Source organism: Theobroma cacao, chloroplast (genome assembly GCF_053813885.1).
Source record: "Theobroma cacao chloroplast, complete genome".
In the NCBI taxonomy this organism is placed as follows: domain Eukaryota; kingdom Viridiplantae; phylum Streptophyta; class Magnoliopsida; order Malvales; family Malvaceae; genus Theobroma; species Theobroma cacao.
Genome location: NC_014676.2, coordinates 62501 through 87500, shown reverse-complemented (window position 1 = coordinate 87500; position 25000 = coordinate 62501). Strand labels below are relative to the sequence as shown.

At 34.4% G+C, this 25000-nt stretch overlaps 29 protein-coding genes and 3 non-coding genes across 33 annotated transcripts in view. All coding sequences in view use genetic code 11, as the record gives it.

Annotated features, from left to right (window-relative positions):
• The window catches only part of rpl16 (ribosomal protein L16), a 1509-nt gene extending 217 nt beyond the window's left edge, over positions 1 to 1292 (top strand). The window contains exon 2 of the mRNA in view: positions 894 to 1292. Coding sequence (YP_004021353.1) covers positions 894 to 1292 — 399 coding nt within the window. The remainder of the gene's footprint in view (positions 1 to 893) is intronic.
• Positions 1293 to 1419: 127 nt separating this feature from the next.
• Positions 1420 to 1788, top strand: rpl14 (ribosomal protein L14). Its single transcript has one exon. It carries the CDS (start codon positions 1420 to 1422, stop codon positions 1786 to 1788), a length of 369 nt encoding a protein of 122 aa, YP_004021352.1.
• A 148-nt stretch (positions 1789 to 1936) lies between these two features.
• Positions 1937 to 2341, top strand: rps8 (ribosomal protein S8). Its single transcript has one exon. The coding sequence runs from the start codon at positions 1937 to 1939 to the stop codon at positions 2339 to 2341; it is 405 nt and encodes a 134-aa protein (YP_004021351.1).
• A 399-nt stretch (positions 2342 to 2740) lies between these two features.
• On the top strand, positions 2741 to 2854 carry rpl36 (ribosomal protein L36). The gene has a single exon. It carries the CDS (start codon positions 2741 to 2743, stop codon positions 2852 to 2854), a length of 114 nt encoding a protein of 37 aa, YP_004021350.1.
• Positions 2855 to 2996: 142 nt separating this feature from the next.
• On the top strand, positions 2997 to 3413 carry rps11 (ribosomal protein S11). The gene has a single exon. It carries the CDS (start codon positions 2997 to 2999, stop codon positions 3411 to 3413), a length of 417 nt encoding a protein of 138 aa, YP_004021349.1.
• A 70-nt stretch (positions 3414 to 3483) lies between these two features.
• Positions 3484 to 4467, top strand: rpoA (RNA polymerase alpha subunit). The gene has a single exon. The coding sequence runs from the start codon at positions 3484 to 3486 to the stop codon at positions 4465 to 4467; it is 984 nt and encodes a 327-aa protein (YP_004021348.1).
• A 219-nt stretch (positions 4468 to 4686) lies between these two features.
• Positions 4687 to 5929, bottom strand: petD (cytochrome b6/f complex subunit IV). The gene is made up of 2 exons: positions 5922 to 5929; positions 4687 to 5161 (listed from the first exon to the last, which is right to left on the bottom strand). Exons 1-2 carry the CDS (start codon positions 5927 to 5929, stop codon positions 4687 to 4689), a joined length of 483 nt encoding a protein of 160 aa, YP_004021347.1.
• Positions 5930 to 6137: 208 nt separating this feature from the next.
• Positions 6138 to 7597, bottom strand: petB (cytochrome b6). Its single transcript has 2 exons — positions 7592 to 7597; positions 6138 to 6779 (listed from the first exon to the last, which is right to left on the bottom strand). The coding sequence occupies exons 1-2, from the start codon at positions 7595 to 7597 to the stop codon at positions 6138 to 6140; spliced, it is 648 nt and encodes a 215-aa protein (YP_004021346.1).
• Positions 7598 to 7725: 128 nt separating this feature from the next.
• On the bottom strand, positions 7726 to 7947 carry psbH (photosystem II phosphoprotein). Its single transcript has one exon. The coding sequence runs from the start codon at positions 7945 to 7947 to the stop codon at positions 7726 to 7728; it is 222 nt and encodes a 73-aa protein (YP_004021345.2).
• Positions 7948 to 8052: 105 nt separating this feature from the next.
• On the top strand, positions 8053 to 8184 carry psbN (photosystem II protein N). Its single transcript has one exon. The coding sequence runs from the start codon at positions 8053 to 8055 to the stop codon at positions 8182 to 8184; it is 132 nt and encodes a 43-aa protein (YP_004021344.1).
• A 60-nt stretch (positions 8185 to 8244) lies between these two features.
• On the bottom strand, positions 8245 to 8352 carry psbT (photosystem II protein T). Its single transcript has one exon. The coding sequence runs from the start codon at positions 8350 to 8352 to the stop codon at positions 8245 to 8247; it is 108 nt and encodes a 35-aa protein (YP_004021343.1).
• Positions 8353 to 8534: 182 nt separating this feature from the next.
• On the bottom strand, positions 8535 to 10061 carry psi_psbT (photosystem II CP47 chlorophyll apoprotein). The gene has a single exon. The coding sequence runs from the start codon at positions 10059 to 10061 to the stop codon at positions 8535 to 8537; it is 1527 nt and encodes a 508-aa protein (YP_004021342.1).
• Positions 10062 to 10507: 446 nt separating this feature from the next.
• Positions 10508 to 12629, top strand: clpP (clp protease proteolytic subunit). The gene is made up of 3 exons: positions 10508 to 10578; positions 11461 to 11752; positions 12402 to 12629. Exons 1-3 carry the CDS (start codon positions 10508 to 10510, stop codon positions 12627 to 12629), a joined length of 591 nt encoding a protein of 196 aa, YP_004021341.1.
• Positions 12630 to 12808: 179 nt separating this feature from the next.
• On the top strand, positions 12809 to 12922 carry rps12 (ribosomal protein S12; one part of a trans-spliced gene, as the record gives it; the record has 2 gene entries for this part). Coding sequences YP_004021340.1 and YP_004021296.1 both cover positions 12809 to 12922 — 114 coding nt within the window.
• Positions 12923 to 13689: 767 nt separating this feature from the next.
• rpl20 (ribosomal protein L20) lies at positions 13690 to 14043 on the top strand. The gene has a single exon. It carries the CDS (start codon positions 13690 to 13692, stop codon positions 14041 to 14043), a length of 354 nt encoding a protein of 117 aa, YP_004021339.1.
• Positions 14044 to 14341: 298 nt separating this feature from the next.
• On the bottom strand, positions 14342 to 14647 carry rps18 (ribosomal protein S18). Its single transcript has one exon. It carries the CDS (start codon positions 14645 to 14647, stop codon positions 14342 to 14344), a length of 306 nt encoding a protein of 101 aa, YP_004021338.1.
• Positions 14648 to 14995: 348 nt separating this feature from the next.
• rpl33 (ribosomal protein L33) lies at positions 14996 to 15196 on the bottom strand. Its single transcript has one exon. It carries the CDS (start codon positions 15194 to 15196, stop codon positions 14996 to 14998), a length of 201 nt encoding a protein of 66 aa, YP_004021337.1.
• A 463-nt stretch (positions 15197 to 15659) lies between these two features.
• psaJ (photosystem I subunit IX) lies at positions 15660 to 15788 on the bottom strand. The gene has a single exon. It carries the CDS (start codon positions 15786 to 15788, stop codon positions 15660 to 15662), a length of 129 nt encoding a protein of 42 aa, YP_004021336.1.
• Positions 15789 to 16156: 368 nt separating this feature from the next.
• On the top strand, positions 16157 to 16230 carry trnP-UGG. Its single transcript has one exon. It is a non-coding gene; the product is annotated as a tRNA-Pro (tRNA).
• trnP-GGG lies at positions 16158 to 16228 on the top strand. The gene has a single exon. It is a non-coding gene; the product is annotated as a tRNA-Pro (tRNA).
• A 179-nt stretch (positions 16231 to 16409) lies between the features above and the next one.
• On the top strand, positions 16410 to 16482 carry trnW-CCA. Its single transcript has one exon. It is a non-coding gene; the product is annotated as a tRNA-Trp (tRNA).
• A 124-nt stretch (positions 16483 to 16606) lies between these two features.
• On the bottom strand, positions 16607 to 16720 carry petG (cytochrome b6/f complex subunit V). The gene has a single exon. It carries the CDS (start codon positions 16718 to 16720, stop codon positions 16607 to 16609), a length of 114 nt encoding a protein of 37 aa, YP_004021335.1.
• Positions 16721 to 16897: 177 nt separating this feature from the next.
• Positions 16898 to 16993, bottom strand: petL (cytochrome b6/f complex subunit VI). The gene has a single exon. It carries the CDS (start codon positions 16991 to 16993, stop codon positions 16898 to 16900), a length of 96 nt encoding a protein of 31 aa, YP_004021334.1.
• An 875-nt stretch (positions 16994 to 17868) lies between these two features.
• Positions 17869 to 18120, top strand: psbE (photosystem II cytochrome b559 alpha subunit). Its single transcript has one exon. It carries the CDS (start codon positions 17869 to 17871, stop codon positions 18118 to 18120), a length of 252 nt encoding a protein of 83 aa, YP_004021333.1.
• Positions 18121 to 18129: 9 nt separating this feature from the next.
• On the top strand, positions 18130 to 18249 carry psbF (photosystem II cytochrome b559 beta subunit). The gene has a single exon. It carries the CDS (start codon positions 18130 to 18132, stop codon positions 18247 to 18249), a length of 120 nt encoding a protein of 39 aa, YP_004021332.1.
• Positions 18250 to 18275: 26 nt separating this feature from the next.
• On the top strand, positions 18276 to 18392 carry psbL (photosystem II protein L). The gene has a single exon. The coding sequence runs from the start codon at positions 18276 to 18278 to the stop codon at positions 18390 to 18392; it is 117 nt and encodes a 38-aa protein (YP_004021331.1).
• Positions 18393 to 18538: 146 nt separating this feature from the next.
• psbJ (photosystem II protein J) lies at positions 18539 to 18661 on the top strand. The gene has a single exon. The coding sequence runs from the start codon at positions 18539 to 18541 to the stop codon at positions 18659 to 18661; it is 123 nt and encodes a 40-aa protein (YP_004021330.1).
• Positions 18662 to 19767: 1106 nt separating this feature from the next.
• On the bottom strand, positions 19768 to 20730 carry petA (cytochrome f). Its single transcript has one exon. It carries the CDS (start codon positions 20728 to 20730, stop codon positions 19768 to 19770), a length of 963 nt encoding a protein of 320 aa, YP_004021329.1.
• A 231-nt stretch (positions 20731 to 20961) lies between these two features.
• cemA (chloroplast envelope membrane protein) lies at positions 20962 to 21651 on the bottom strand. The gene has a single exon. The coding sequence runs from the start codon at positions 21649 to 21651 to the stop codon at positions 20962 to 20964; it is 690 nt and encodes a 229-aa protein (YP_004021328.1).
• A 953-nt stretch (positions 21652 to 22604) lies between these two features.
• On the bottom strand, positions 22605 to 23159 carry ycf4 (photosystem I assembly protein ycf4). The gene has a single exon. The coding sequence runs from the start codon at positions 23157 to 23159 to the stop codon at positions 22605 to 22607; it is 555 nt and encodes a 184-aa protein (YP_004021327.1).
• Positions 23160 to 23580: 421 nt separating this feature from the next.
• On the bottom strand, positions 23581 to 23694 carry psaI (photosystem I subunit VIII). The gene has a single exon. It carries the CDS (start codon positions 23692 to 23694, stop codon positions 23581 to 23583), a length of 114 nt encoding a protein of 37 aa, YP_004021326.1.
• Positions 23695 to 24449: 755 nt separating this feature from the next.
• accD (acetyl-CoA carboxylase carboxyltransferase beta subunit) overlaps positions 24450 to 25000 on the bottom strand; it is a 1479-nt gene continuing 928 nt past the window's right edge. The window contains exon 1 of the mRNA in view: positions 24450 to 25000. This exon is cut by the window's right edge and continues 928 nt beyond it. Within this exon, the coding sequence (YP_004021325.1) occupies positions 24450 to 25000 (551 nt within the window).

Genomic DNA, 25000 nt, shown 5'->3' with positions numbered 1-25000 from the left:
ATAAATATATCCAAATTAATTGTGAAGCAAAATAAAAAAGTATGTGGATAAATAGAAGCATGAGAGAAAGAGAGAAAAAGAAATAGCAATGAAATGCTATATGATTCCAATATGTAAGGTCTATGAAGCATCTACTAAAAAGCAATGTAATAGAGCATCAATAGAGATTCATCAATAATTAGATAAATATCTGTTCATCGAAGAAAAAATCAAGAGCCTTAAGTCAATAAAGACTGAGAAGGTTGACTCAAGAACAAATTAACAAATTTTATTTTAATTTTATTAGGGCTCCATTGTAGAATTCAGACCTAAGCATTAATCGAGAAGCGATGGGGACGACGGAACCCGTGAATGCAGAGGATTCTACTGAAAACGAATCCTAATGATTTATCGGGTAGGATGGCGGAACAAACCAGAGACCGCTTCATTTCTTTTTATTCTGATTCTGAGAGGTCATGAATTAACCCGACAACTGAAATAGATATTGAAAGAGTAAATATTCGCCCGCGAAAATTTTATTTTATATTTTATTAGATTGCTAAATTTTTGTCGATCCGATATGAATATGATAAAAAAAGACAAAACAAAATAAAGATTCGTTAGAACATTATAACAAAAAAAAGATTAGACATTATCTATAAATAGAATCCATGTTTAATTACTTATATATATCCAATATATATCCAAACAAGATATACAAATTTCTAATAGATCAGATAAAATCTCAAAGAAAAGAATCCCAGGATTCAATCTATTATTCATTAACTACCTGTATATCTTAAGAATAAAATATTTTTTTTAGTCATTTTTTTCGCGAGGAGCTGGATGAGAAGAAACTCTCATGTCCAGTTCTGTAGTAGAGATGGAATTGATAAACAACCATCAACTATAACCCCAAAAGAACCAGATTTCGTAAACAACATAGAGGAAGAATGAAAGGAATATCTTATCGAGGTAATCGCATTTGTTTCGGTAGATATGCTCTTCAAGCACTTGAACCCGCTTGGATTACATCTAGACAAATAGAAGCGGGGCGCCGCGCAATGACACGAAATGTACGCCGTGGTGGAAAAATATGGGTACGTATATTTCCAGACAAACCAGTTACGGTAAGACCTACAGAAACACGTATGGGTTCGGGGAAAGGATCTCCCGAGTATTGGGTAGCTGTCGTTAAACCGGGCAGAATACTTTATGAAATGAGCGGAGTAGCCGAAAATATAGCCAGAAAAGCTATTTCAATAGCGGCGTCCAAAATGCCTATAAAAACTCAATTCATTATTTCCGGATAGGAATATAGAACCAAAGGAAAGAAGTCTTGGGAATAAAAAAAACACTTGCGGGTTTCCTTTTTTTTTGACAAACAATATTTCTTTTTTTTCTTCGTCCTTTGTTGCATTGAAAGAAGAGATTAAAAAAATGATTCAACCTCAGACCCATTTGAATGTAGCAGATAACAGCGGGGCCCGAGAATTGATGTGTATTCGAGTCATAGGAGCTAGTAATCGCCGATATGCTCATATCGGTGACGTTATTGTTGCTGTGATCAAGGAAGCAGTACCAAATACACCTCTAGAAAGATCAGAAGTGATCAGAGCTGTAATTGTACGTACTTGTAAAGAACTCAAACGCGACAACGGTATGATAATACGATATGATGACAACGCTGCAGTTGTCATTGATCAAGAAGGAAATCCAAAAGGAACTCGAATTTTTGGTGCGATCGCCCGGGAATTGAGACAGTTAAATTTCACTAAAATAGTTTCATTAGCTCCTGAGGTATTATAAGACGAGAAGTTATAGTATTTAAATTAGAGTATTTAAATGACATAGATTAATTAGTAGATTGTGTTTCACGTATATACCTTTACTAAGTCAAAAAAAAGAACATGTTGATTATATCAAAATTCGGGAGCAACAATAATTTTAGTTTACCATGGGTAAGGACACTATTGCTGACATAATAACCTCTATACGAAATGCTGACATGAATAGAAAAGGAACGATTCGAATAGCATCTACTAACATCACTGAAAACATTGTTAAAATACTTTTACGAGAAGGTTTTATCGATAACGTAAGGAAACATCGGGAAAGCAACAAATATTTTTTGGTTTTAACCCTACGACATAGAAGGAATAGGAAAGGACCATATAGAACTATTTTAAATTTACGACGGATCAGTCGACCCGGTCTACGAATCTATTCTAACTATCAACAAATTCCTAGAATTTTAGGCGGGATGGGGATTGTAATTCTTTCTACTTCTCGGGGTATAATGACAGACCGGGAGGCTCGACTAGAAGGAATCGGCGGAGAAATTTTGTGTTATATATGGTAATCTGTCTGATATCCGAATTGTATCCGAAACTTTCCATTTGTGAAAAAAAAAAGGATGGGTTGTCTAATAGAACTCCTCCTGCCCTACAGTAGTTGATACGTCAAGGAAGTTTTACCTGGAATAAAAGAACAAAAAGAAAAATAGATTCATGGAGGTTTAATTAGTGAATCGCTTCCCAATGGTATACTCCAGATTCCTTTAGATAATGAGGATCTGATTCTAGGTTATGTTTCAGGAGGGACGTATAATTTATAGACTCCGCAACAAGGATTCGAACGCTTAGGTGGTTTTTTCAACTTCAAAATTCCTTTCAGGGGGATCCAATTCAAGGTTCAAAAATTTCAAGAAACTTATTTTCTTCCAATAAGTGGATTCGGAAAAATTTAAGGAATAACAACTATGAAAATAAGGGCTTCCGTTCGTAAAATTTGTGAAAAATGTCGACTAATCCGTAGGAGGGGACGAATTATCGTAATTTGTTCCAACCCGAGACATAAACAAAGACAAGGATAATCTTTCTATTCTAAAAGGAACTCCTTAAAGAAAAGAAACTGATCTTAAAGAAAGCGATGAACAAATAAAAATAGAAGATCCGTTTTGACATGAAATGGATATATCCATATATCTCTGACTTATCTTTATGAAATGATAAAATATGGCAAAACCTATACCAAAAGTTGGTTCACGTAGGAATGGGCGCAGTGGTGCACGTAAAAGTACACGTAGAATACCAAAAGGAGTTATTCATGTTCAAGCAAGTTTCAACAATACCATTGTTACTGTTACAGATGTACGGGGTCGGGTAATTTCTTGGTCCTCCGCCGGTACTTGTGGATTCAAGGGTACAAGAAGAGGGACTCCTTTTGCTGCTCAAACCGCAGCAGGAAATGCTATTCGAGCGGTAGTAGACCAAGGTATGCAACGAGCAGAAGTTATGATAAAGGGTCCTGGTCTCGGAAGAGATGCAGCATTACGAGCTATTCGTAGAAGTGGTATACTATTAAGTTTCGTACGGGATGTAACCCCTATGCCACATAATGGCTGTCGACCCCCTAAAAAAAGACGTGTGTAGAAATAAACACTAAAGAGATTTCAAGAGAAATAAATGATTCAATGATCTGATCAAATAAAATAATATTACTATGGTTCGAGAGAAAGTAAAAGTCTCTACTCGGACACTACAGTGGAAGTGTGTTGAATCAAGAACAGATAGTAAGCGTCTTTATTATGGACGCTTTATTCTGTCTCCACTTATGAAAGGTCAAGCCGACACAATAGGCATTGCAATGCGAAGAGCTTTGCTTGGAGAAATAGAAGGAACATGTATTACACGTGCAAAATCTGAGAAAATACCACACGAATATTCTACCATAGTAGGTATTCAAGAATCAGTACATGAAATTTTAATGAATTTGAAAGAAATTGTATTGAGAAGTAATTTGTATGGAACTCGTAACGCCTTTATTTGTGCCAAGGGTCCCGGATATGTAACTGCTCAAGACATCATCTTACCACCTTCTGTGGAAATCGTTGATAATACACAGCATATAGCTAGCCTAACTGAACCAATCGATTTGTGTATTGGATTACAAATCGAGAGAAATAGAGGATACCGTATAAAAACGCCAAATAACTTTCACGACGGAAGTTATCCTCTAGATGCTGTATTCATGCCTGTTCGAAATGCGAATCATAGTATTCATTGTTATGGGAATGATAATGAAAAACAGGAGATACTTTTTCTAGAAATATGGACAAATGGAAGTTTAACTCCTAAAGAAGCACTTCATGAAGCCTCTCGGAATTTGATTGATTTATTTATTCCTTTTCTACATGCGGAAGAAGAAAACTTACATTTAGAAAACAATCAACACAACGTTACTTTACCTTTTTTTCCTTTTCATGATAGATTAGCTAAACTAAGAAAAAAAAAAAAAGAAATAGCATTGAAATATATTTTTATTGACCAATCAGAATTGCCGCCTAGGATCTATAATTGTCTCAAAAAGTCCAATATACATACATTATTGGACCTTTTGAATAACAGTCAAGAAGACCTTATGAAAATTGAACATTTTCGCATAGAAGATGTAAAACAAATATTGGGCATTCTAGAAAAGGAGTAGAAAAGCATTTCAAAATTGATTTACCAAAATTTTAAACCCATTGGATTTATTTCATTTTTTTTTTACTTTAGAAAAAAAACGAAAATGGATTTTGAACCTTCAGCACAATCCATATATTAGGACCAGAATTGAATAAATGTATCTAGGGAGAATTCACTTTGACTTTGAAGTGACTACTCCCTAGATACGCACATCATGATATTTTATTTTTGATTCAATTTAAAAAAGACCTAAAGTTAGGGATTTATCAATCGGTAATGTTGCTCCAATACCCAACCAAAGGGCCACTGCAGTACCAATCAAAAAAACGGTTGTCGCTACTGGACGACGAAATGGATTTTGGAATTTATTAACATTTTCCAAAAAGGGTACTGTTAATAATCCCGCAGGTACTGAAACCATTAAAAGAACACCCAATAACTTGTTAGGTACTGTACGAAGTATTTGAAATACAGGAAAGAAATACCATTCAGGTAATATTTCCAAAGGAGTTGCAAATGGATCTGCGGGTTCACCAATCATTGAAGGTTCTAGAACCGCTAAGCCTACGTTACAAGCAATAGTACCGAGAATTACTACTGGAAAAATATATAAAAGATCGTTGGGCCATGCGGGTTCCCCATAATAATTATGACCCATACCTTTAGCTAATTTAGCTCTTAATACAGGATCGTTCAAGTCAGGTTTTTTTGTTATTAGGATAGGTGAATTCTTATAGATCCATCCCCCGAAGGAACCGGACATGATAATTTTTCATCATCCGGCTCAAGCAAAAATCAATCGAATCAAATGGATACAAAGGGATACATATAAAATAAATCGATATGTTATAAAATCTATATGTTATCCACACATATATGAATGATTCTATATGTAAGAAAAAAGTTACCCGATTCCATTTTACGAAGTTGCAACTATACTATACATTCCAAGGAATTCAATTTTTACAGGTAAATGCTCAATACCCAAGTAGGCGTACAAAATTGATCATGATCAAGTGCTTTCTGGGTCGTCTTAGGCCTTGCGATTCACCTTTATCCCAAAAATATATCAAGATTTTTTACACACAAAGGATTTACTTGTTACTAATAGAGTCTAGCCTTTGCTCTTCTTTAGATCCCTTGTTTCACTCCGATAGTATAATAATAAAAAATCGGGTCGATGCAGAAGAAATGAATGCATTTTCATACTATTAAGTAAGAAAGTAAAAAAAAAAATAACTAAAATATAATTTGGATTATGCCAAATCACTTATTCTACTGGATCTTACGGAGCCCTGTTCATGTACGACATCGTCAGGTCTGATCATAGAAAAGATTCTCTTCAAGCGAACCAGCCTATCCTTTGTATGGGGCTTACACGGTGGTTGGAACAAAGACACATTTGGTTGTGAATTCCAATGTAGCAGATAAAGGCATATTTCTGCACGGCCCAATCAATAGTTCAAGTCACACACTCCCATAATCCATTTTCTCTTCGGGGAATTCCCTTCAACTATTCATGTCATATCAAATAAAGAATAGAATATTGTGGAGTTGAAAGGAAATATCCAAATACATGTCTTATTTTTTTTTTTTCAATAATCCATATTTGTAGCAATGAAATACTATTGTTCCTCCCCCAAGTAATAAGATAAATGATTGGTTACAAATAGCTATGATCTATATTCTCTATAAAGGACCAGAAATGCCTTGCTTACGTATCATTAGGAAATGCATTAACATAAATACAGCAGTAAGAAGGGGTAATACAAAAGTGTGTAAACTATAAAAACGGGTCAAAGTGGATTGTCCCACACTAGCACTTCCACGCAATAACTCTACCAAAGGCGATCCTATTACCGGAATAGCTTCCGGCACGCCTGTTACAATTTTGACTGCCCAATAACCAATTTGGTCCCGAGGTAAGGAATAACCTGTTACACCAAAAGATGCGGTCAATACAGCCAGAACCACGCCTGTAACCCAAGTCAATTCGCGAGGTTTTTTAAAACCACCAGTGAGATAGACACGAAATACGTGCAGGATCATCATTAAGACCATCATACTTGCCGACCATCGATGAACTGATCGGATTAACCAACCAAAGTTAGCTTCAGTCATTATGTATTGAACAGAAGCAAAAGCCTCAGTAACGGTTGGACGATAGTAAAAAGTCATAGCAAATCCTGTAGCTACTTGTACTAAAAAACAAGTAAGCGTGATTCCTCCTAGACAATAAAATATGTTAACATGAGGAGGAACATATTTACTAGTTATATCATCCGCAATTGCCTGAATCTCGAGGCGTTCTTCGAACCAATCATAGACTTTATTGAGATAGGTAAACCAAGAGGACTCCCCCCCTGAGAACTGTATATGAGAATTTCATCTCGTACAGCTCAAACAAAAACACCCAAATAATAGCTGAAACGGATATGGAATAGAAAGTTTGAAACTTCTTAATCTTTTCATTCAATTTTATCTGAAGACACAAAAGAGTAAAAATCCGAAAGCTCTTTTTTGTAGTTGTAATTATAATGTCAAAAAATCAAGTCGGCGCATTCGTCTTTATGTTGATCGTTACAGGCCTCTTGAATCTTCTATTTACCTACTTATTTCTTTTTCTTTGCTTTGATTTTTTATTTGTATGGAATGTGGCTTTATTCTTATTTTCTTTATTTTTGATAGGAATTCTCTTGTTAAGACCCTATGAATCAATTGAAACCTCAGATTCATACCAGAACCGCGATGATTCAATAAAACCTTCAAACTAAGTCCAAGGATTCTTTGAGCAAGAATCATTGGATCATCACTTATTCAATGAATAGAATAGATATAATAACTAAAAATACAAAGAAGGGTTTGTCCTTTGATCAAAATAAGCATAAACTAAATGAGAGTTTGAAAGAAGAAAAAATCTTTCGATTTATAAATAATATAACTCTTTCTTTGAATTTTTTTTTGAGTCCGGCCACGAGGTTTGAATATTAAGTATGAATCATAGTTCGAATATTTCGTGATGCATTTCATATATTCCGTGCTCCAGACACTAGAATGGCTATCCGACGGGATAAAACTATCTCTATCAAGATGACAGACCCATTTTCTGTACTATCAATAGGATCAATTATAACAAGTCACACACTCATATTCCGGAAATACAGAAACAAATAAATTTCGCGGTCGAACTACCAAAATAGAATGGGCTAAAAAAAATCCGAGAACTAAAAGTTTCACTTTTTGTATTGAAAAGCGAGGCTTCGTGGTTCTTGTGAATCTAATTCATTGAAATTCCATCCAGTAAAACGGAAGAATTATAAATCTCCAAAATAATAGATAAGAATATCGCAAATAAAGCCATTGCGACACCCATCAAAGGAGTCGTTCCCCATCCAGGGGCTACTTTACCATATTCCGAATTCAATGGTTTCAAAAAATCCCCTACAACAGTTCGTCTTGGACCAGATCTAGAACTACTCTCAACGGTTTGTGTAGCCATAAAATCTTATTTTGTATTCAGTGAGATCTGTTGACTTTGTATACCATTCCGTTGTAAATAAACGATCTTATCATAGATCCATTGGGGTCTTGAAATTATATAATAATGGAAACAGCAACCTTAGTCGCCATCTCTATATCTGGTTTACTTGTAAGTTTTACTGGGTACGCCTTATATACTGCCTTTGGGCAACCCTCTCAACAACTAAGAGATCCATTCGAGGAACACGGGGACTAATTGAAGTAATGAGCCTCCCAATATTGGGAGGCTCATTACTTCAATTGAGATAATGAAAAATCATTTCACTTTTTTAGTTGGAACTTTAGGTGGGTCTCGAAAAAAGATAGCGAAAAAAATTATCCCTAGAGTAGATACTAAGAGGAATGTATAAACCAATGCTTCCATAAATTCGATCGTGGTTTACAATTATAGCTTCCATACCTGTTTATTTGGAATCATCTCCCGAATAAAATAAAGAAAGAACAAGAATCAAAGAAAAGGCAGCGATTTAAATCACGATTTTTCCAGCAGCCTATGTCAAATCACAAACAGAAAATAGAAGCGAAAACTAACAAAGCAATCTTGCATCAGACTACTTGTCTTCTTGTAGTTGGATCTCCAATTTTTTGGAATGCTCCAAATTCCACTTGAGCATCCAAATCTGGATCAATACCGGCAAAAACATCTCTGAACAGGGTTCTAGCACCATGCCAAATGTGTCCGAAGAAGAAAAGCAAAGCAAACGAAGCATGCCCAAAAGTAAACCAACCCCTTGGACTGCTACGAAAAACACCATCGGATTTCAAAGTAGCACGATCTAATTCAAAAATTTCACCCAATTGAGCACGTCTAGCATATTTTTTCACAGTAGCAGGATCACTATAACTCACTCCATTGAGTTCGCCACCATAGAACTCAACAGTTACACCTACTTGTTCGACACTATACTTTGATTCTGCCCTTCTAAAAGGGACATCAGCTCTAACAATTCCGTCTCCGTCTACCAAAACAACCGGAAATGTTTCAAAAAAAGTAGGCATACGACGTACAAAAAGTTCACGCCCTTCTTTATCTCTAAAGATAGGGTGTCCTAACCACCCAACGGCTATTCCATCCCCGTTGTCCATTGAACCCGCTCGGAATAATCCTCCCTTTGCCGGATTATTGCCAATGTAATCATAAAAAGCTAATTTTTCAGGAATTTTAGACCAAGCTTCTGATAAACTTTGATTTTCGGCTAACCCAGCACTAACCCTTCGATATATTTCTTGCTGGAAGTATCCTTGATCCCATTGATAACGAGTAGGACCAAATAATTCGATGGGGGTAGTCGCTGAACCATACCACATAGTTCCAGCAACAACAAAAGCTGCAAAAAAGACAGCAGCTATACTACTGGAAAGGACGGTTTCAATATTTCCCATACGTAATCCTTTGTATAAACGTTGGGGCGGACGGACACTAAGATGGAATAAGCCCGCTAATATGCCCAATGTCCCTGCTGCAATATGATGAGAGGCTATTCCTCCCGGAACAAAAGGATCAAAACCTTCCACGCCCCACGCTGGATTTACAGGTTGTACCTTTCCAGTTAGTCCATAAGGATCGGACACCCATATTCCAGGACCATACAATCCTGTTACATGAAATGCGCCAAAGCCAAAGCAAGCCACTCCTGAGAGAAATAAATGAATTCCAAAAATCTTGGGCAAATCCAAAGAAGGTTTTCCTGTGCGCTCATCACAAAAAATTTCTAGATCCCAATATACCCAATGCCAGATAGCTGCCAAGAAGCACAAGCCAGAAAACACAATATGGGCTCCGGCCACACCTTCGTAACTCCAAATACCCGGATTTGTTATAGTCCCCCCTGTAATACTCCAACCGCCCCATGAATTGGTTATTCCTAAACGAGTCATGAATGGTATAACAAACATACCTTGTCTCCACATTGGATCAAGAACGGGATCGGAAGGATCAAAAACGGCTAATTCATATAGAGCCATTGAACCGGCCCAACCAGCAACCAGAGCTGTATGCATTATATGAACAGAAAGCAAGCGACCGGGATCATTCAATACGACAGTATGAACACGATACCAAGGCAAACCCATGGAAATACCTCTTTATCAACGAAAAATAGACACTATGTAACTTTATTGCATTGGAATATGCTATGGACCTCCCCTTTTCGGTGGATTCTTTCGGAGAAAGGATTAATATTTGTTCTATTCCATTAGTAATAATTAGTAATAAGGGAAGAATTCAGCTCAGAAGAAAAAAGAGAAGCAGATCTATTCTATACCCGATAAGTATCAATACGCAACGGGGGTTGATCCTATTTTTTATGAATGAATGCATCCATATTTGTTCATCATTAAAAGGACCTATTCGTAAGAATTCTTTTTCATTCATTCTGTCTTTCTTTATTTTATGGCCTTATTCTATCTATGTATAAAATATGATAAAGGTCAATATTATTAAGACAATAAACCCATTATTACGATTACGCTTCCACATCAAAGTGAAATATAGTATTTAATTCTTTTTCTTTCATTTAATGCCTATTGGTGTTCCAAAAGTTCCTTTTAGAAATCCGGGGGAGGAAGATGCAGTTTGGGTTGACATATAGTGCGACTTGTCAAATATATTGGGTCATATGGGATTCCCCCGTTCTCTCGCCCGATCGAGATATCCTCTGTTTCGCCCAAAAAAGATTGATTGAATTATCAAAAATTTGTAGCGTGAAGTGTAATGAAGTGCAATTAGAGATCCATTTCATTTTTTTTTGGGGGGCATCCAGATTAATATTTTCAATTAGAATAATTTATGGTTGGCTTGGTTGGACCGATAAAATGAAGTATCCAGGCTCCGTTTAGAAAAACCCAATTGGTAATATATTTATGATTACCCCCTATATCATAATTTTTTTTTATTATAAATAAGAGCGATTTCAAACTGTTAATCAATCGAATAATATGAGAAATACGTTGAATATTTGGCGGAAAACATGAAAGAAAAAGGAATTAAATAAAAAAAAAAGTAAATGAAATCATAGCAAAAAGACGTGGTATTGGGTCATTTGTCCTATATGCGCAAATCAAAATCGGGCAGATCTTTACTCGGAGTAGAGCATAAACCTAAAAAAAAATGGAATAAAAAAATGATGAAACCCATTCAGGAACAAGAAAATGACATCGTGATTTGGATTGAATCCCAATGAAAAAAAAAATAGATCAATGAAAAGTTTGTGCGATAGTTTAGCAAATTTTTTCTATATTATAGGAAAACAGGCCAAAACTCATCTTTCTTTAATTTAATTTTTAATTTAATTTAAAAAATGGAAGAAAAAGCCCCTTCATTAGAAATTATAAGTTAGAAAGAGCCCACTATAAAAAAAAAAAACGAAGGATGGCTGGAATCTACACATTGATCTTTTTTCGCAATTTTTGTTGAACCGTATGCATCAAAAGGTGCCTGTACGGCTACTAAGGGATACAATTTTATCCTAATCAACCGACTTTATCGAGAAAGATTACTTTTTTTAGGCCAAGAGGTTGATAGCGAGATCTCGAATCAGCTTATTGGTCTTATGGTATATCTCAGTATAGAGAATGATACCAAAGAGCTGTATTTGTTTATAAACTCTCCTGGCGGATGGATAATACCCGGAGTAGCTATTTATGATACTATGCAATTTGTGCAACCAGATGTGCATACAATATGCATGGGATTGGCCGCTTCAATGGGATCTTTTATCCTGGTCGGAGGAGAAATTACCAAACGTCTAGCATTCCCTCACGCTCGGCGCCAATGAGTTTTTTTTATTTGATTGAAAGAAAAAAGAAGACTATGCCTTCGCCATATGAAATATGAATTAGTAAGTAATAATAGCATGGCACTTCGAATTCGATATGAAATTTTTTTTTAATTTATTTTTTTTTTCAAAATATTAGATTATGTATCGAAAGAGTAGTATGAGAGAAAGGGCATTTCCAATTTTATCTTACCTGTTGTGGGCCCGTTTCAGCGTCACAAACTTTTTTTCTTTTCACACCAGAGGCTATTAACAATATTTATGTTATGAAAGAGTACAAAAAAAAGATTATTTTTTCTTTCTTTTTTTTTTGAAAAAAAAAAGAAACTTTGGGATTGCTGAATCACAGACGAAATAAATATATAAAGCAACGGGGCCATCATAGTATTTTTTAACTTCTCCGAAAAAAAAGAAGGGTGGTAATTGGATTATTTATTGATCTGGGTCTAATAGACTCTATATTTTCTCTTTTTTCGATGAAAGAAAAAAGAGAATTCCATTGTAAAGCCGTATGCAATGCGCAAAAAATGCCTGTACGGTTGTTCTATCTTTTTTTTTCTTTTTTCTTATTATTCTTTAGCTATTCTTCCCGCCTCATTATGTGAGTTAGAAGAACCCTTTATTATGTTATATCATCAGGGTAATGATCCATCAACCTGCTAGTTCTTTTTATGAGGCACAAACGGGAGAATTTATCCTGGAAGCGGAAGAACTACTGAAACTTCGCGAAACCATCACAAGGGTTTATGTACAAAGAACGGGCAAGCCCTTGTGGGTTGTATCCGAAGACATGGAAAGAGATATTTTTATGTCAGCAACAGAAGCCCAAGCTCATGGAATTGTTGATCTTGTAGCGGTTAAATAACAAATAGTAATAGCAACGATTTAACACAAATCCACAATTTAATTAAGATTGATTTAATCCCTCTTATTCCTTTCCTTCTTAACTTAAGGGTTTATTAATCTATTAAATAGAAAAAGAAGTAATTCATAATCATCTGGTTAGGATCGATCTAAACCAGTCTATTATGTATATGATTCAGCATGCCAACTATTAAACAACTTATTAGAAATGCAAGACAGCCAATTAGAAATGTCACGAAATCCCCTGCTCTTCGGGGATGTCCTCAGCGCCGAGGAACATGTACTAGGGTGTATGTGCGACTTGTTCAGATCAGGGGCTGAGAGAAAAGAAACAATTTTTTCAGTATCAACGATCAGTACCAGTGAATAGAATGGGGTTCTTCCATTCACTATCTAAAAAAGATAGATCTACCATATCCTTCTATTGTGTATGAAATTTATGGTTTCCATTGGCGCAAATCCAATCTTGGAATTTAAGATGAGAAAAAATTCCCCATTGGTAGCAAATGCTTATCCATTAAGCGGGGAAAATCCTATTTAAAAAGAAAAAAAAATTATGCTTCGACTCTTGCAAAGAACGGACTAACAGGGTCAGCTACCCAATTAATCCTCATAATTAAATACCGTTACTGTATAAGATAGATCTCGTCGTGAAAGATCTATTACTGGAAAATTTATGAGTAGAGCCGAAGAGTGTGAACTGTACAAGTTACCAATAGCATTGATTAAATGAAGGAATGAGCTCCGGTGTATAGAGAGGACCTCACCGTTTAAGAAGTAACCATAGAAACGATGGAACCCACTATTTTTTTATCCATTTCTATTTACTCCTTTTTTAGTTATTATGCTTTTTTTGATACCTAGTATCAATACAATTTCTTATTTCAAGGCGAAATGAAATGCCTAGAAAAAAGGAAATAATCGTGGTCGGGACGGTTATAGTAGCAAAAGCCATTGGAATTTTTATTTTATACATTGGAAGAATCCGTTTTGTTATTAATAGACTAGAAAAGAATAACTGAAAGAAAGAATTAGTTATTCATCAAAATTTCTTTTATTCAATGACCAGAATTAAACGAGGATATATAGCTCGGAGACGTCGAATAAAAATTCGTTTATTTGCATCAAGCTTTCGAGGGGCTCATTCAAGACTTACTCGAACTATTACTCAACAGAGAATAAGAGCTTTGGTTTCGGCTCATCGGGATAGAGATAGGAAAAAAAGAGATTTTCGTCGTTTGTGGATCACTCGAATAAATGCAGTAATTCGCGGAATAGGGGTATCCTATAGTTATAGTAGATTAATACACAATCTGTACAAGAAACAATTGCTTCTTAATCGTAAAATACTTGCACAAATAGCTATCTCAAATAGGAATTGTCTTTATATGATTTCCAACGAGATTATAAAATAAGGAGATCGGAAGGAATCCACCGAAATGCTTTAAATGAAATGGGGTTCCCTCGAGAATGAACTCGGGGAAGGTAGAGTAGAAATTAGTATGATAAAAAAAATTCTGTTCTGATAAGGTCATCAAAACAAAATGAGCGAAGACGCTCAATAAAAAAAAAGATTGATTTTTCTTCCCCAACTCGATTCGATTCTTTTATTTATTTTTTATTACGACACGACAATTTTGATTATCAGATTTTTTGAATAAAGCATCGGTCTACGTTTGATAATTTTGAGTCAATTGAAGGGTAAGCCTAAGCCTATTTATTTCTGGTTCTAAGAGCAGTAGTTCTAGCGGTCGACTCGCTTCTTTCAAATTGTTTCTCATTATTAAGAAAGGGTAACGAAGATAAAATCCGAGCTTGTTTTATAGCAATAGTAATTAATCGTTGTTGTTTTAAGGTCAATCTATTTACTCGCCTAGATAATATTTTTCCTTGTTCACTAATAAATCGACTAATTAAACTCATGTTTCTATAATCAATTCGATCCCCCGATTGGATCGGGGGCAAACGCCTACGAAAAGATCGCTTGGATTTAAGAAAGAGTCGCTTGGATTTATCCATGATTTCTTTATTCCTTATTTCTAAAAAGAATCCTATCCTTATCTCTATTTCTAAAATCCTATTTTGATCGGATCAAATTAAAATTATAGAATTAATATAATAAATAGGATTTGGTTTGTTTATTTTATTATTATTTATTATTTAAATATATAGAAAAATAGTTAAATATATATAAATGGAATAATAAACATATGTAATAATTGTAATAGTATTAATAATATAATAATATATAAAAAAAATATGCATTATATATATAACTAATTATATACTTAATATATTATATACCTAATACCTAATGTCATATTTTCATATTCTCGGGAAGGGTGACATACGAGCACTTGATTCGATTTATTTCTTTATCTCCCCGTGAATTGTATGTTTGTAACAATAGGGACAGAATTTCTTCAATTCCAATCTACTAGGCGTATTGTGTCGATTTTTTTGAGTAATATACCTGGAAATGCCCGTTGATTCCTTATTAACGCCGTTTCGAACACAACTGGTACATTCCAAAATAATCGTTACTCGGACATCTTTACTCTTGGCCATGAACCTCCTTTGAGTTTTTAATTTCCTCTATTTTCCGATCAAAAGCGAAGAAGAAAGGAATGAAAAAATAAATAAATAGAAAGTTGCTAACTCAAAACCAAATCCTGAAAGATTTCGTTGCAATCAATATAGTAAATCAATATAGATTATAGTAAATAAAAAGAATAAGTAATACAATGATTTCTAACTCGATTTAGAATTACAGTACGATATTTTCTTTAAGTATCTTGTAAGATACTGTTGTTCCAGCCACATTTCTCTTTTCGCTCTACTAGTAATTTAATTGGAGCTTGAACCCGAGTTTCGGTGAGGTTGAATCCACTTTTTTCGTTCTACCTTCCTTATTTATTTTATCTAATTCTAAAAAAAAACTCAAAAAAAGGGGGGGCGAGAGATTAGTCACAGATATTTGATTGTATCTCGATCTAATCTTTTTCACCCCGTCCCGCGGCAATAACTAGAATTAAAAAAAAGGGAAGGTTAACGCATCCGGGAAGAAACGATTGATCTCTATCAATAAACCCGCTAAAGAACCGAACCATAGAGTACTTAGTACCGGTGCTACGGAAAGATATGTTTTTAGATCTCGCATTTAAAATCCTCCTTCTTTATCGTATTACATTATGGTAATACATATACATATATAATCACATGTATGTGTGGGTTAAAGACCACTTGTATTTGTATATTTGTACGCGGAATTCCTAATTAAAAATTCAAATTGAAATGTACAATGATTCGATAGATAAGATTTTACTTTTCTTAAAACAGCAAAATATGTCCCTTTCCACCTGAGAATTCCCGCCAAAAATATTCATTTATTATTCATTATATGGTTGTTATATGATATGAGACCAAAAAGAGGAAATGGAAAGATGATTTTTGTATATCACATAGATGAAATAAGGGTGTGGAAAACAAGACAGGGATTCTCTACAATGACATTGTAGACCAATCGAAAGGGATGTAGCGCAGCTTGGTAGCGCGTTTGTTTTGGGTACAAAATGTCACGGGTTCAAATCCTGTCATCCCTACCTATTACTTCTCCTTTGAGCAGTAACGAGGGAGCCATTTTAGATTGATTAAAATTAAGCATACATAACATTTTCTCATATTATATATGATATATGATAGTATAGGTGTGCATGATGTATTGGGGTTATAAAATAAAAGAATCCTCTTTTTTACAGTCTTATTTATTATGATAAGAAAGCGCTCTTAGTTCAGTTCGGTAGAACGTGGGTCTCCAAAACCCAATGTCGTAGGTTCAAATCCTACAGAGCGTGATTCCGCTCTTGTTAGGTCGAAAATTACACCGAACTGAAAAAAAAAAAAAATGCAACAGCAATTCGAATTTGACCCCCTTGGATTAAATTTAAGGGGTCAGTCAAAAAAAGAGATGGTAATTAATCAAAGGTCCAACTGATCACCACGTCTGTATTGTAAATATGCGGTTACGAATAATCCAGCCAAAGTAATAGGAATTAGACCTAAGACGATTCCAAATAGAAAAACTTCAATCATTTCAATTTATTTGAAAGGAGAAAAAGAAAGGTAATATCTATCCCTAAATAGTAATCTCTATTGCCCACGAATCTCAATAACTAATAATTGATAATTAACACGGTAAGGAACTATAGAATATATGGAATAGGACAGAAAGATTTGTTTTTATGAATTGTTCGTTCATTCAATTAATTTTCAAATAAGTCGTATCTTACTCAGACCAATAAATAGAGCTGAGGTTATAGTTAAAGCCGCTAGTAAAAAACCGAAATAACTAGTTATAGTAGGCATGAAGGAGCTAAATGAAATATGTTCTTTTTATACATATGTTTATAAAGCACTTACCTAAGTTTCAATTTTTAAAAGAGACGGGGATAAGCAAAAATACCAATTGAAAGAATAAGTTCAATTGAAATTTTTTGATTCATCAATCATTATAAACGGTATTCACAAAAATAGAGCGGCAGGACAGGAGTAGAAAAGAAAAAGAAATCGATTCATCATCTTTGTAGTTAGGTCAAGAAAAAACCTTTGGATCTAATACAAGAATACAAGAATGGACGCCTCACAAATATTGATTATTAGAACTTTTTTTATTCCTTGCTCTTTTTTTTTTATCTATATCTAATACTATCGACTACTCTTACTTGTTACTAGACGGCTAAGAAATTCCTTAAAATAAAAAAAGGGGGGCTTACAACAAAAAACAAAACCTCTTATCTTATGTAACTACGAAAAAAGTCAATTTTTAGATTTCGCATCTAATTGACTTGTGGAAATATGATATGATAATTTCCTTCATGAATTATTATAAACCAACTCGTTGGATTCACGGTTTACCTGATCTTCCGTTTCTAGCCCGAAGCCAATAATAGAAACCCCCTATATTATATTCCAGGAATTTGAGGAATTTTCTATTGCATGATACGTGGTTATACATCAACAAGCAAGAAGAAGAAAGAAATTATCTAGCACTTCATGTCGATATACTGTTTGAAATTGCGTTGCTGTGTCAGAAGAAGGATAGCTATACTGATTCGGTATACTCTAAAAATACCTTTGGTACAATATTGACGATCTCACAAAGATTGAATTTCAGTGAATTTCCGTTTATTGATCTCATCTTTTACGGAATCGATCCCCTACAAGAATATGTGGAGCTCAGCATGTCTGGAAGCACAGGAGAACGTTCTTTTGCTGATATTATTACCAGTATTCGATACTGGGTCATTCATAGTATTACTATACCTTCCCTATTCATTGCGGGTTGGTTATTCGTCAGCACGGGTTTAGCTTATGATGTGTTTGGAAGCCCTCGTCCAAACGAGTATTTTACAGAGAGCCGACAAGGAATTCCATTAATAACTGGCCGTTTTGATTCTTTGGAACAACTCGATGAATTTAGTAGATCTTTTTAGGAGGACCCAATGACCATAGATCGAACCTATCCAATTTTTACAGTGCGATGGTTGGCTGTTCACGGACTAGCTGTACCTACCGTTTCTTTTTTGGGGTCAATATCAGCAATGCAGTTCATCCAACGATAAACCTAATCCGAATTAATTATAGAGCTATGACACAATCAAACCCGAACGAACAAAATGTTGAATTGAATCGTACCAGTCTCTACTGGGGGTTATTACTCATTTTTGTACTTGCTGTTTTATTTTCCAATTATTTCTTCAATTAAGAAAAAAAGAAAAAAAGAGTAGTAGAATAATAAATAATAGTAGGAATTCTCTTATCCCATTCGGAAGGATTGCATCTCATAATTATCTATGACTGTTTATGTCTTTAGCATGACCACTTGATGAAATGCGGAGGGAAGCGGGATAAATGGCCGATACTACTGGAAGGATTCCTCTTTGGATAATAGGTACGGTAACTGGTATTCCTGTGATCGGTTTAATAGGTATTTTCTTTTATGGTTCATATTCTGGATTGGGTTCGTCCCTGTAATAATGGGATGAACTAAGTTATAGATATGAAAGTGTAAGAACTCAACGGGGCCCGCCCCCTCTCTGATTCGCGAGGAAGGGCCCCGTTGAATTCTTAATAATTCATAATATTTTGTTCGTATAAATGACAACAAATAGATCACTTTTTCCGATGTTTCAAAAAACTCCATTTCATTTTTTTTCTGATGATGTTTTTGAAAAATGAATTCGATTAATTGATTCATAGCATCTGTTCTTCGATAGTATCTATCGATACTTTCAAGGTTAGAAGAAAAAAAGGAATCCCTCAATTTACTTTTCCTGGATGACACAATCACAATATATATTTAATATTTATAATTTATATTTCTTTTCTTTATTTTTTTCTGTCGACCAGATATCAAGCAAACCCTTTCTAGACTAGTTTAACCTTACTCTATTTATTTTAGTATTTCATCAAAGTTTGAAATTTTTTTATAAGTTCATCGCCTTGATTCTATTTTATCAAAAGGATTCCTTCTCTTTTTTTTTGGTTGTCCATTACTTATTATATTATACTTATTTATACTTATTTTATACTTAATATATTATCCTTATTATATTATAAGTAAATCTAAAAAAAGAAAAGAAAGGGTTCTGAAAAATCTGGAAAAATCTAAACTAAGAATAGAAATCTTTGACGAATGGGATCCAGAATTGTTATTATTTCGACACAAGAAAAGGAATTTTACACATCCCTTTCTTGTGCCGAAGGCTAGGAAGACGAAAAATAAAAATACTCCCTGTAATTATTTGTTCCCTTCATTTATCCTTCCCTTCTATTCTCTGCTTACTTATCTTATGTTTCGTATCTAATCAAATTGAATTTAGAAAAAAAAACCATTCTGTGACATTTAAATCTGACAATAGGGATATAATTACACCTCTCCAATTTAGATTGAAAAAAGCAAAGAAGGGGTAAAGACAAATAGTCTTCTTCCCAATATACATATTTGGAATGCGGTAAAAGTAATTCGAATATAAACAAGCAAAAGACTTTTCTTTCATACTTTTTTTCATCATACCTCACCTAATTGCCGGGAAGAATTTGTTCTTTTTTACAAATTTTATGTTGATAAATCCACGGATCTATAAATTCATTTCGGACACTTGAACCTTCTCAAACTGTTTCTTTTTAAGAACCAAAAAGATTTGTGCAAAAACAATAGATGCCAAGAAGAACAAAAGGCCTTGGACACGTAGTGGATCTTGAAGTACTATTTCTGCATCCCCCTGACCAAATCCACCCACATTAGGATTACTTGTTAATGGTTGATCGAGTTTGATAGATTCGCCCTCTGAAACAAGAAGTTCTGGTCCTGGGGGGATAATATCAACCACTTGATGTCCGTCCAATGCATCCGTTATGGTTATTTCGTACCCCCCTTTTTCTTTTCGTATGATTTTGCTTATTATACCTGTTGCCGTAGCATTATAAACTGTATTGTTACTTTTGTTCCCGTTGGGATAAATCTGACCCCTTCCCCTGTTTCCGCCTACGTATATGGGATATTTTAAAAAATGAACATCCTTATTACTAGCAGGGTCTGGGGAAAGAATAGGAAAGGTGATTTCACTATATTTCTGACCAGGAACAGGACCTATCACAAGAATATTTTTCTTAGTGGGGCGGTAGTTCTGAAAAGACAGATTGCCTATCTTTTCTTTCATCTCGGGCGAAATACGATCAGGTGGGGCTAATTCAAACCCCTCCGGTAAAATAAGAACAGCACCCACATTCAAAGCCCCTTTCTTACCATTAGCAAGAACTTGTTTCAGTTGCATATCATAAGGAATTCTAACAACCGCTTCAAATACAGTATCGGGAAGTACCGCTTGTGGAACCTCAATATCCACGGGTTTATTAGCTAAATGGCAATTGGCACATACAATACGCCCAGTTGCTTCTCGTGGATTTTCATACCCCTGCTGCGCAAAAATGGGATATGCATTTGAAATGGATGCCCCGCTTATTATATATATCATGAGCGATACGGAAATGGATCGAGTAATCTCCTCCTTTATCCAAGAAAAAGTATTTCTAGTTTGCATGGTCCAATCATTGATCCCGAAAATTTCTACAATAAAATTAGGTAGGTTACTAGTATAGTTCCCTATCCACGATTTTGCTATTTACTTTTACTGAAAAAATTTTACTGAAATCTAGGAGGAATTGAATTCCCCTGATGGGTAGAAAGAGTAAAGTAAGTACGACTTTGCATGCTTTGCTTATATACAATATACAAAGTAAGAAAGATTATGATTGAATCAGTGAATCATTTTTCAGTCGTTCATTGAATGATAAATAACTACAAGTGACGGAGATACACGATTTAAATAACGAAAGATCCAATATTTAAAAATTGTATCTAGAATGACTGGAAAGGTGGAAACAAGACCAGATATAATTTGATCATTATGAGCAAATCCAAAATCTTTGTAGATATAGCCAATCATTAGTTCCCAACCGTGGGGCGAATGGAATCCGATACATAAATCAGTTAATAAAAGAATAGAAAAAGCTTTTATTGTGTCGCTTAAATTATATAGGAATTCTTGAACCCAAGAGTTAAGAATAACAAGTTCTTCATTACCCAAAATAGAATAACCACTTAGAATAACGAAACAGATTAGATTTGTCGAGAAGTGCAAAATAGTATGGATACGATCCTCATTGTGCATCTTGATCAATTGGATCGTTTCTTTGTGGATTCCTATCCGAAGTTTTTGTAGATGTGTTTCCGGGTATTCTTTTATCATTTCGTCCAACAGGAAGAGTTCCTCTACTTCTATGAATTGTTCTAGAATACTCTTTTCTTGAATATCATTCAAAAAAGTTTCGGATTGCCTAGTATTCCACCAATTAGTAACCCAAGATTTCAGACTTTTATTAAATGAGAGAGAGATCCACCAGGGCAAAAATACTATAGATGCAAGATATAGAAGGGGGGTGAATGCTTTCTTTTTTGCCATTTTTTCATCTGTGAATTGTTAATGAACCCACCTCATTCGTTGACTTTATGTGATCTAATCCTTCTATCAAGCATGACTTTCATTATAAGGTAGGGGCCCATGAATCTATTCTCTGTATTCTTTTTTTGATTCAGTGCTTAGTCCTTGAATCAAAAAAGAATACAGAAATAGAAAATAAGAATCCACTTCGAATTCAAATGTTCGAATCAAATACAAATATATATATATTGTTTCCAGATATCTCAATTGATCAAATTCGAAGCAATTGCCCTCTTTCGATAACTGCCCGAAAGAACCGCTTCAAATAATAAAGATTATTCTATTCAGATTTTGAGACGAAGGAGCTCCCTGTCTATATCAAAATATCAAATATGTCGAAAAATTTTCGCGGGTTATCTAGACTATATATAGTCTATAGTCCAGGAATAATTGAAAAAAAAATTATGAAAAATATTATGATGATCAAAAATGAGTGACAAAAAAAGACAGAAAAGTTCTCATTACGTTTATCATTACGTTATAAGAAAGAAATATACTTGGAGCACAAAAGAAAGGATAAAAGGGGAGGGGCCGATTGACAAAAGGAAAGTAGAGAAAATTTACAAGATATGATCTATCTGTATCTAACGTATCAACTCCAAATATTGAAAATAAAAAGAGAAAGTCTTTATTTCGAAATACTTTGATATATGAGATGAATCCATTATTTCGATTTCTTACTTGTTTTGTTACTGAATTAAGTTGAGTGGTTTTACATTTACAGACGTATAAAAAACCATTTTTGTGGACAAAAAAAACAATTTTGTTTTATGTTATGACTCTTCCCTATACGTCTGCTTTGGTTCGAATGGGCATTCTGAAGAAACTTCAATTTAGTTCTGCTATAGAAAAAAGAGGATTCTTGGCTTGAGTTTTTTCCTCCTGCCGAGAAAGCATTTATTCTGCAATTCATTTCAAAAGACTTCAATCGGTACACGCAAAAAATAGGCCAATTCAGCAGCTTTTTGCTCAATTTCTCGTGGAGTCAAATTCTCATCAGTACGAGTCAAAGGAACGGCCCCCTGGCCTCTGATTTCCATATAAAGGACACGACGAGCATAAATACCCTCTTTAACTTCTATTCTGATGGACTGAATATCTTTCATAAGGAATCGTAGAAAGATGCGACGATTTTTTCCAGGAAAGCCCCAACGAAAAATACATACTATTCCCTCTTTTCTATCGAATCGATCATAACCACTACCTACATTCCAAAAAATTGTGCACCACAAATAGGAACTAATAAAGAGACCCGCGATCCCATAGAAAGACATCACGATTCCTTGTGGAAAAAAAACTATTTGCTGAGACGGAAATAAAGATATCAAATTCCTACCAAGATAACTAGAAGTTCCAACTAATAAAAACCCTAATGAACCAAAAAAAAGGATAAAGGCCCAGCAGAAATTGCTTGTTTTTCGAGACCCCACTATAAATTCTATCCATATAGATTCTGATCGCCAACTCATATATACTAGATCCAGTTGCATTTTATTGGAATTAAGAGAATAACCAAAACAATTTGACTTTACTTTTTTGTTTCCGAAGTAACTCTCATCAACTAGTACTATTTTGATATGAACTTTTAGAAGTAATTCATCAAATTGCTTAGATCTAAAATCATCCCCTTTCTTTATATGATCCCCTATAGAGATCTACTAGATACATAGACTTTAATTTCATACATCCGCACCGGTACCGATCCACTTTTGAAAATAGCTATAATTCATTTACCCCTATATCATGTTTACGTATGCATAAGAGGAGCTTTTTCATTTATGTTCGGGGAAGCCAGACGTTATACAATATTCTACTAAATAGATATCCGTGGCATCTAAGTCTTGAAAAAAAAATAGATAAGATTTGGTCTTGGCCTTGGCCCCATAGAATCTAAAAAATCTTAGTTTTTTGAACATACAAAGATAAAGAAGCCATTGCAATTGCCGGAAATACTAGGCCTACTAAAGGCACAAAAATAGAGGGAAAGCTGCTGAAAGTTGTCATAAAATGGGTACCTCAATTTAATATTTGTACCTGTTATTGTTATATTGTTAGTTATAAATATATCTTATAATGATTATATTATAATTCGTATATTATACTAAGTATATCTAAATACTAAGTATATCTAAGCGAGTATATATATCTAATAAGTGCAAGGAATGTAGAATTAAATAAAAGGACTTGCCCATCTTTCTAAATGAAATAGGTGTATGATAAGATAATTCACTTTCTTTATTATCTTACTTTATTCTTACTTTTCTTATTATTATTATTCTATTGTTCTTGTCTTCTAATTTGAATTTCGAATTTTTATTTAATAAAGAAAGAGTTTATTACAAATTGTCGAAAGATTCGATTCGTTAGAATCCGATCCAAGAGCAGGGATTTTTAGTAAAAATAGAATTCTCGGGAGATATAGAAAGATGCAAAACTCTATATTTCTATTTTTTGTATATTTGAATTATATATACATACGCAAGAGAGGAAGATAAAATTCCTTTTATTTGTCTCGCCAAATTCGAATTTCATTTCACAGAAGGAAAAATTCGCTTTTTATCTTGTTGATAGAGGTTTACTCATTAGTAATCAGTAATATTGGTAAAAAAAAAGAATAATAATAATTATCCACATAATTCTTTTTCGACAATTCCATTTTATGTCACAAAGCCAAAGCCCGCATAATGGGCTTTGACTTTGATTCTGATAAACTAACTAACTACCCTTTCACTACAAAGAAAAGAATTTAACTTAAGACTCTACTTGATTGAATTTTGATTCAAAGGAAAAAAACCGTGGAGCTGAACTAACTCACTCAGAACACCTTTTAACGGATTACGTGGTACGATTGGATCGAATAAACCCTTATGGAATAAATATTCAGCCGCCTGTGAACCTTCAGGTACTGTTTTATTCAATGTTTGCTCAATTACTCTTTTACCCGCAAATGCAATATAGGCATTGGGTTCGGCAATAATGATATCCCCCAACATACCAAAACTCGCGGTCACTCCACCAGTAGTAGGAGATGTAAGAATTGATACATAAAATAACTTTTTATTTGATTGATAATCATATAAAGCGGAAGATATTTTAGCCATTTGCATTAAGCTCAAACTTCCTTCTTGCATGCGTGCTCCTCCGGAAGCACACACTAAAATAAGAGGTAAAAATTGATTGGTAGCATACTCGATCAAACGGGTGATTTTCTCGCCTACTACGGATCCCATACTACCCCCCATAAACTGAAAATCCATAACCCCGATTGCTATAGGAATACCGTTTAGTTGACCCGTGCCTGTTTGAATAG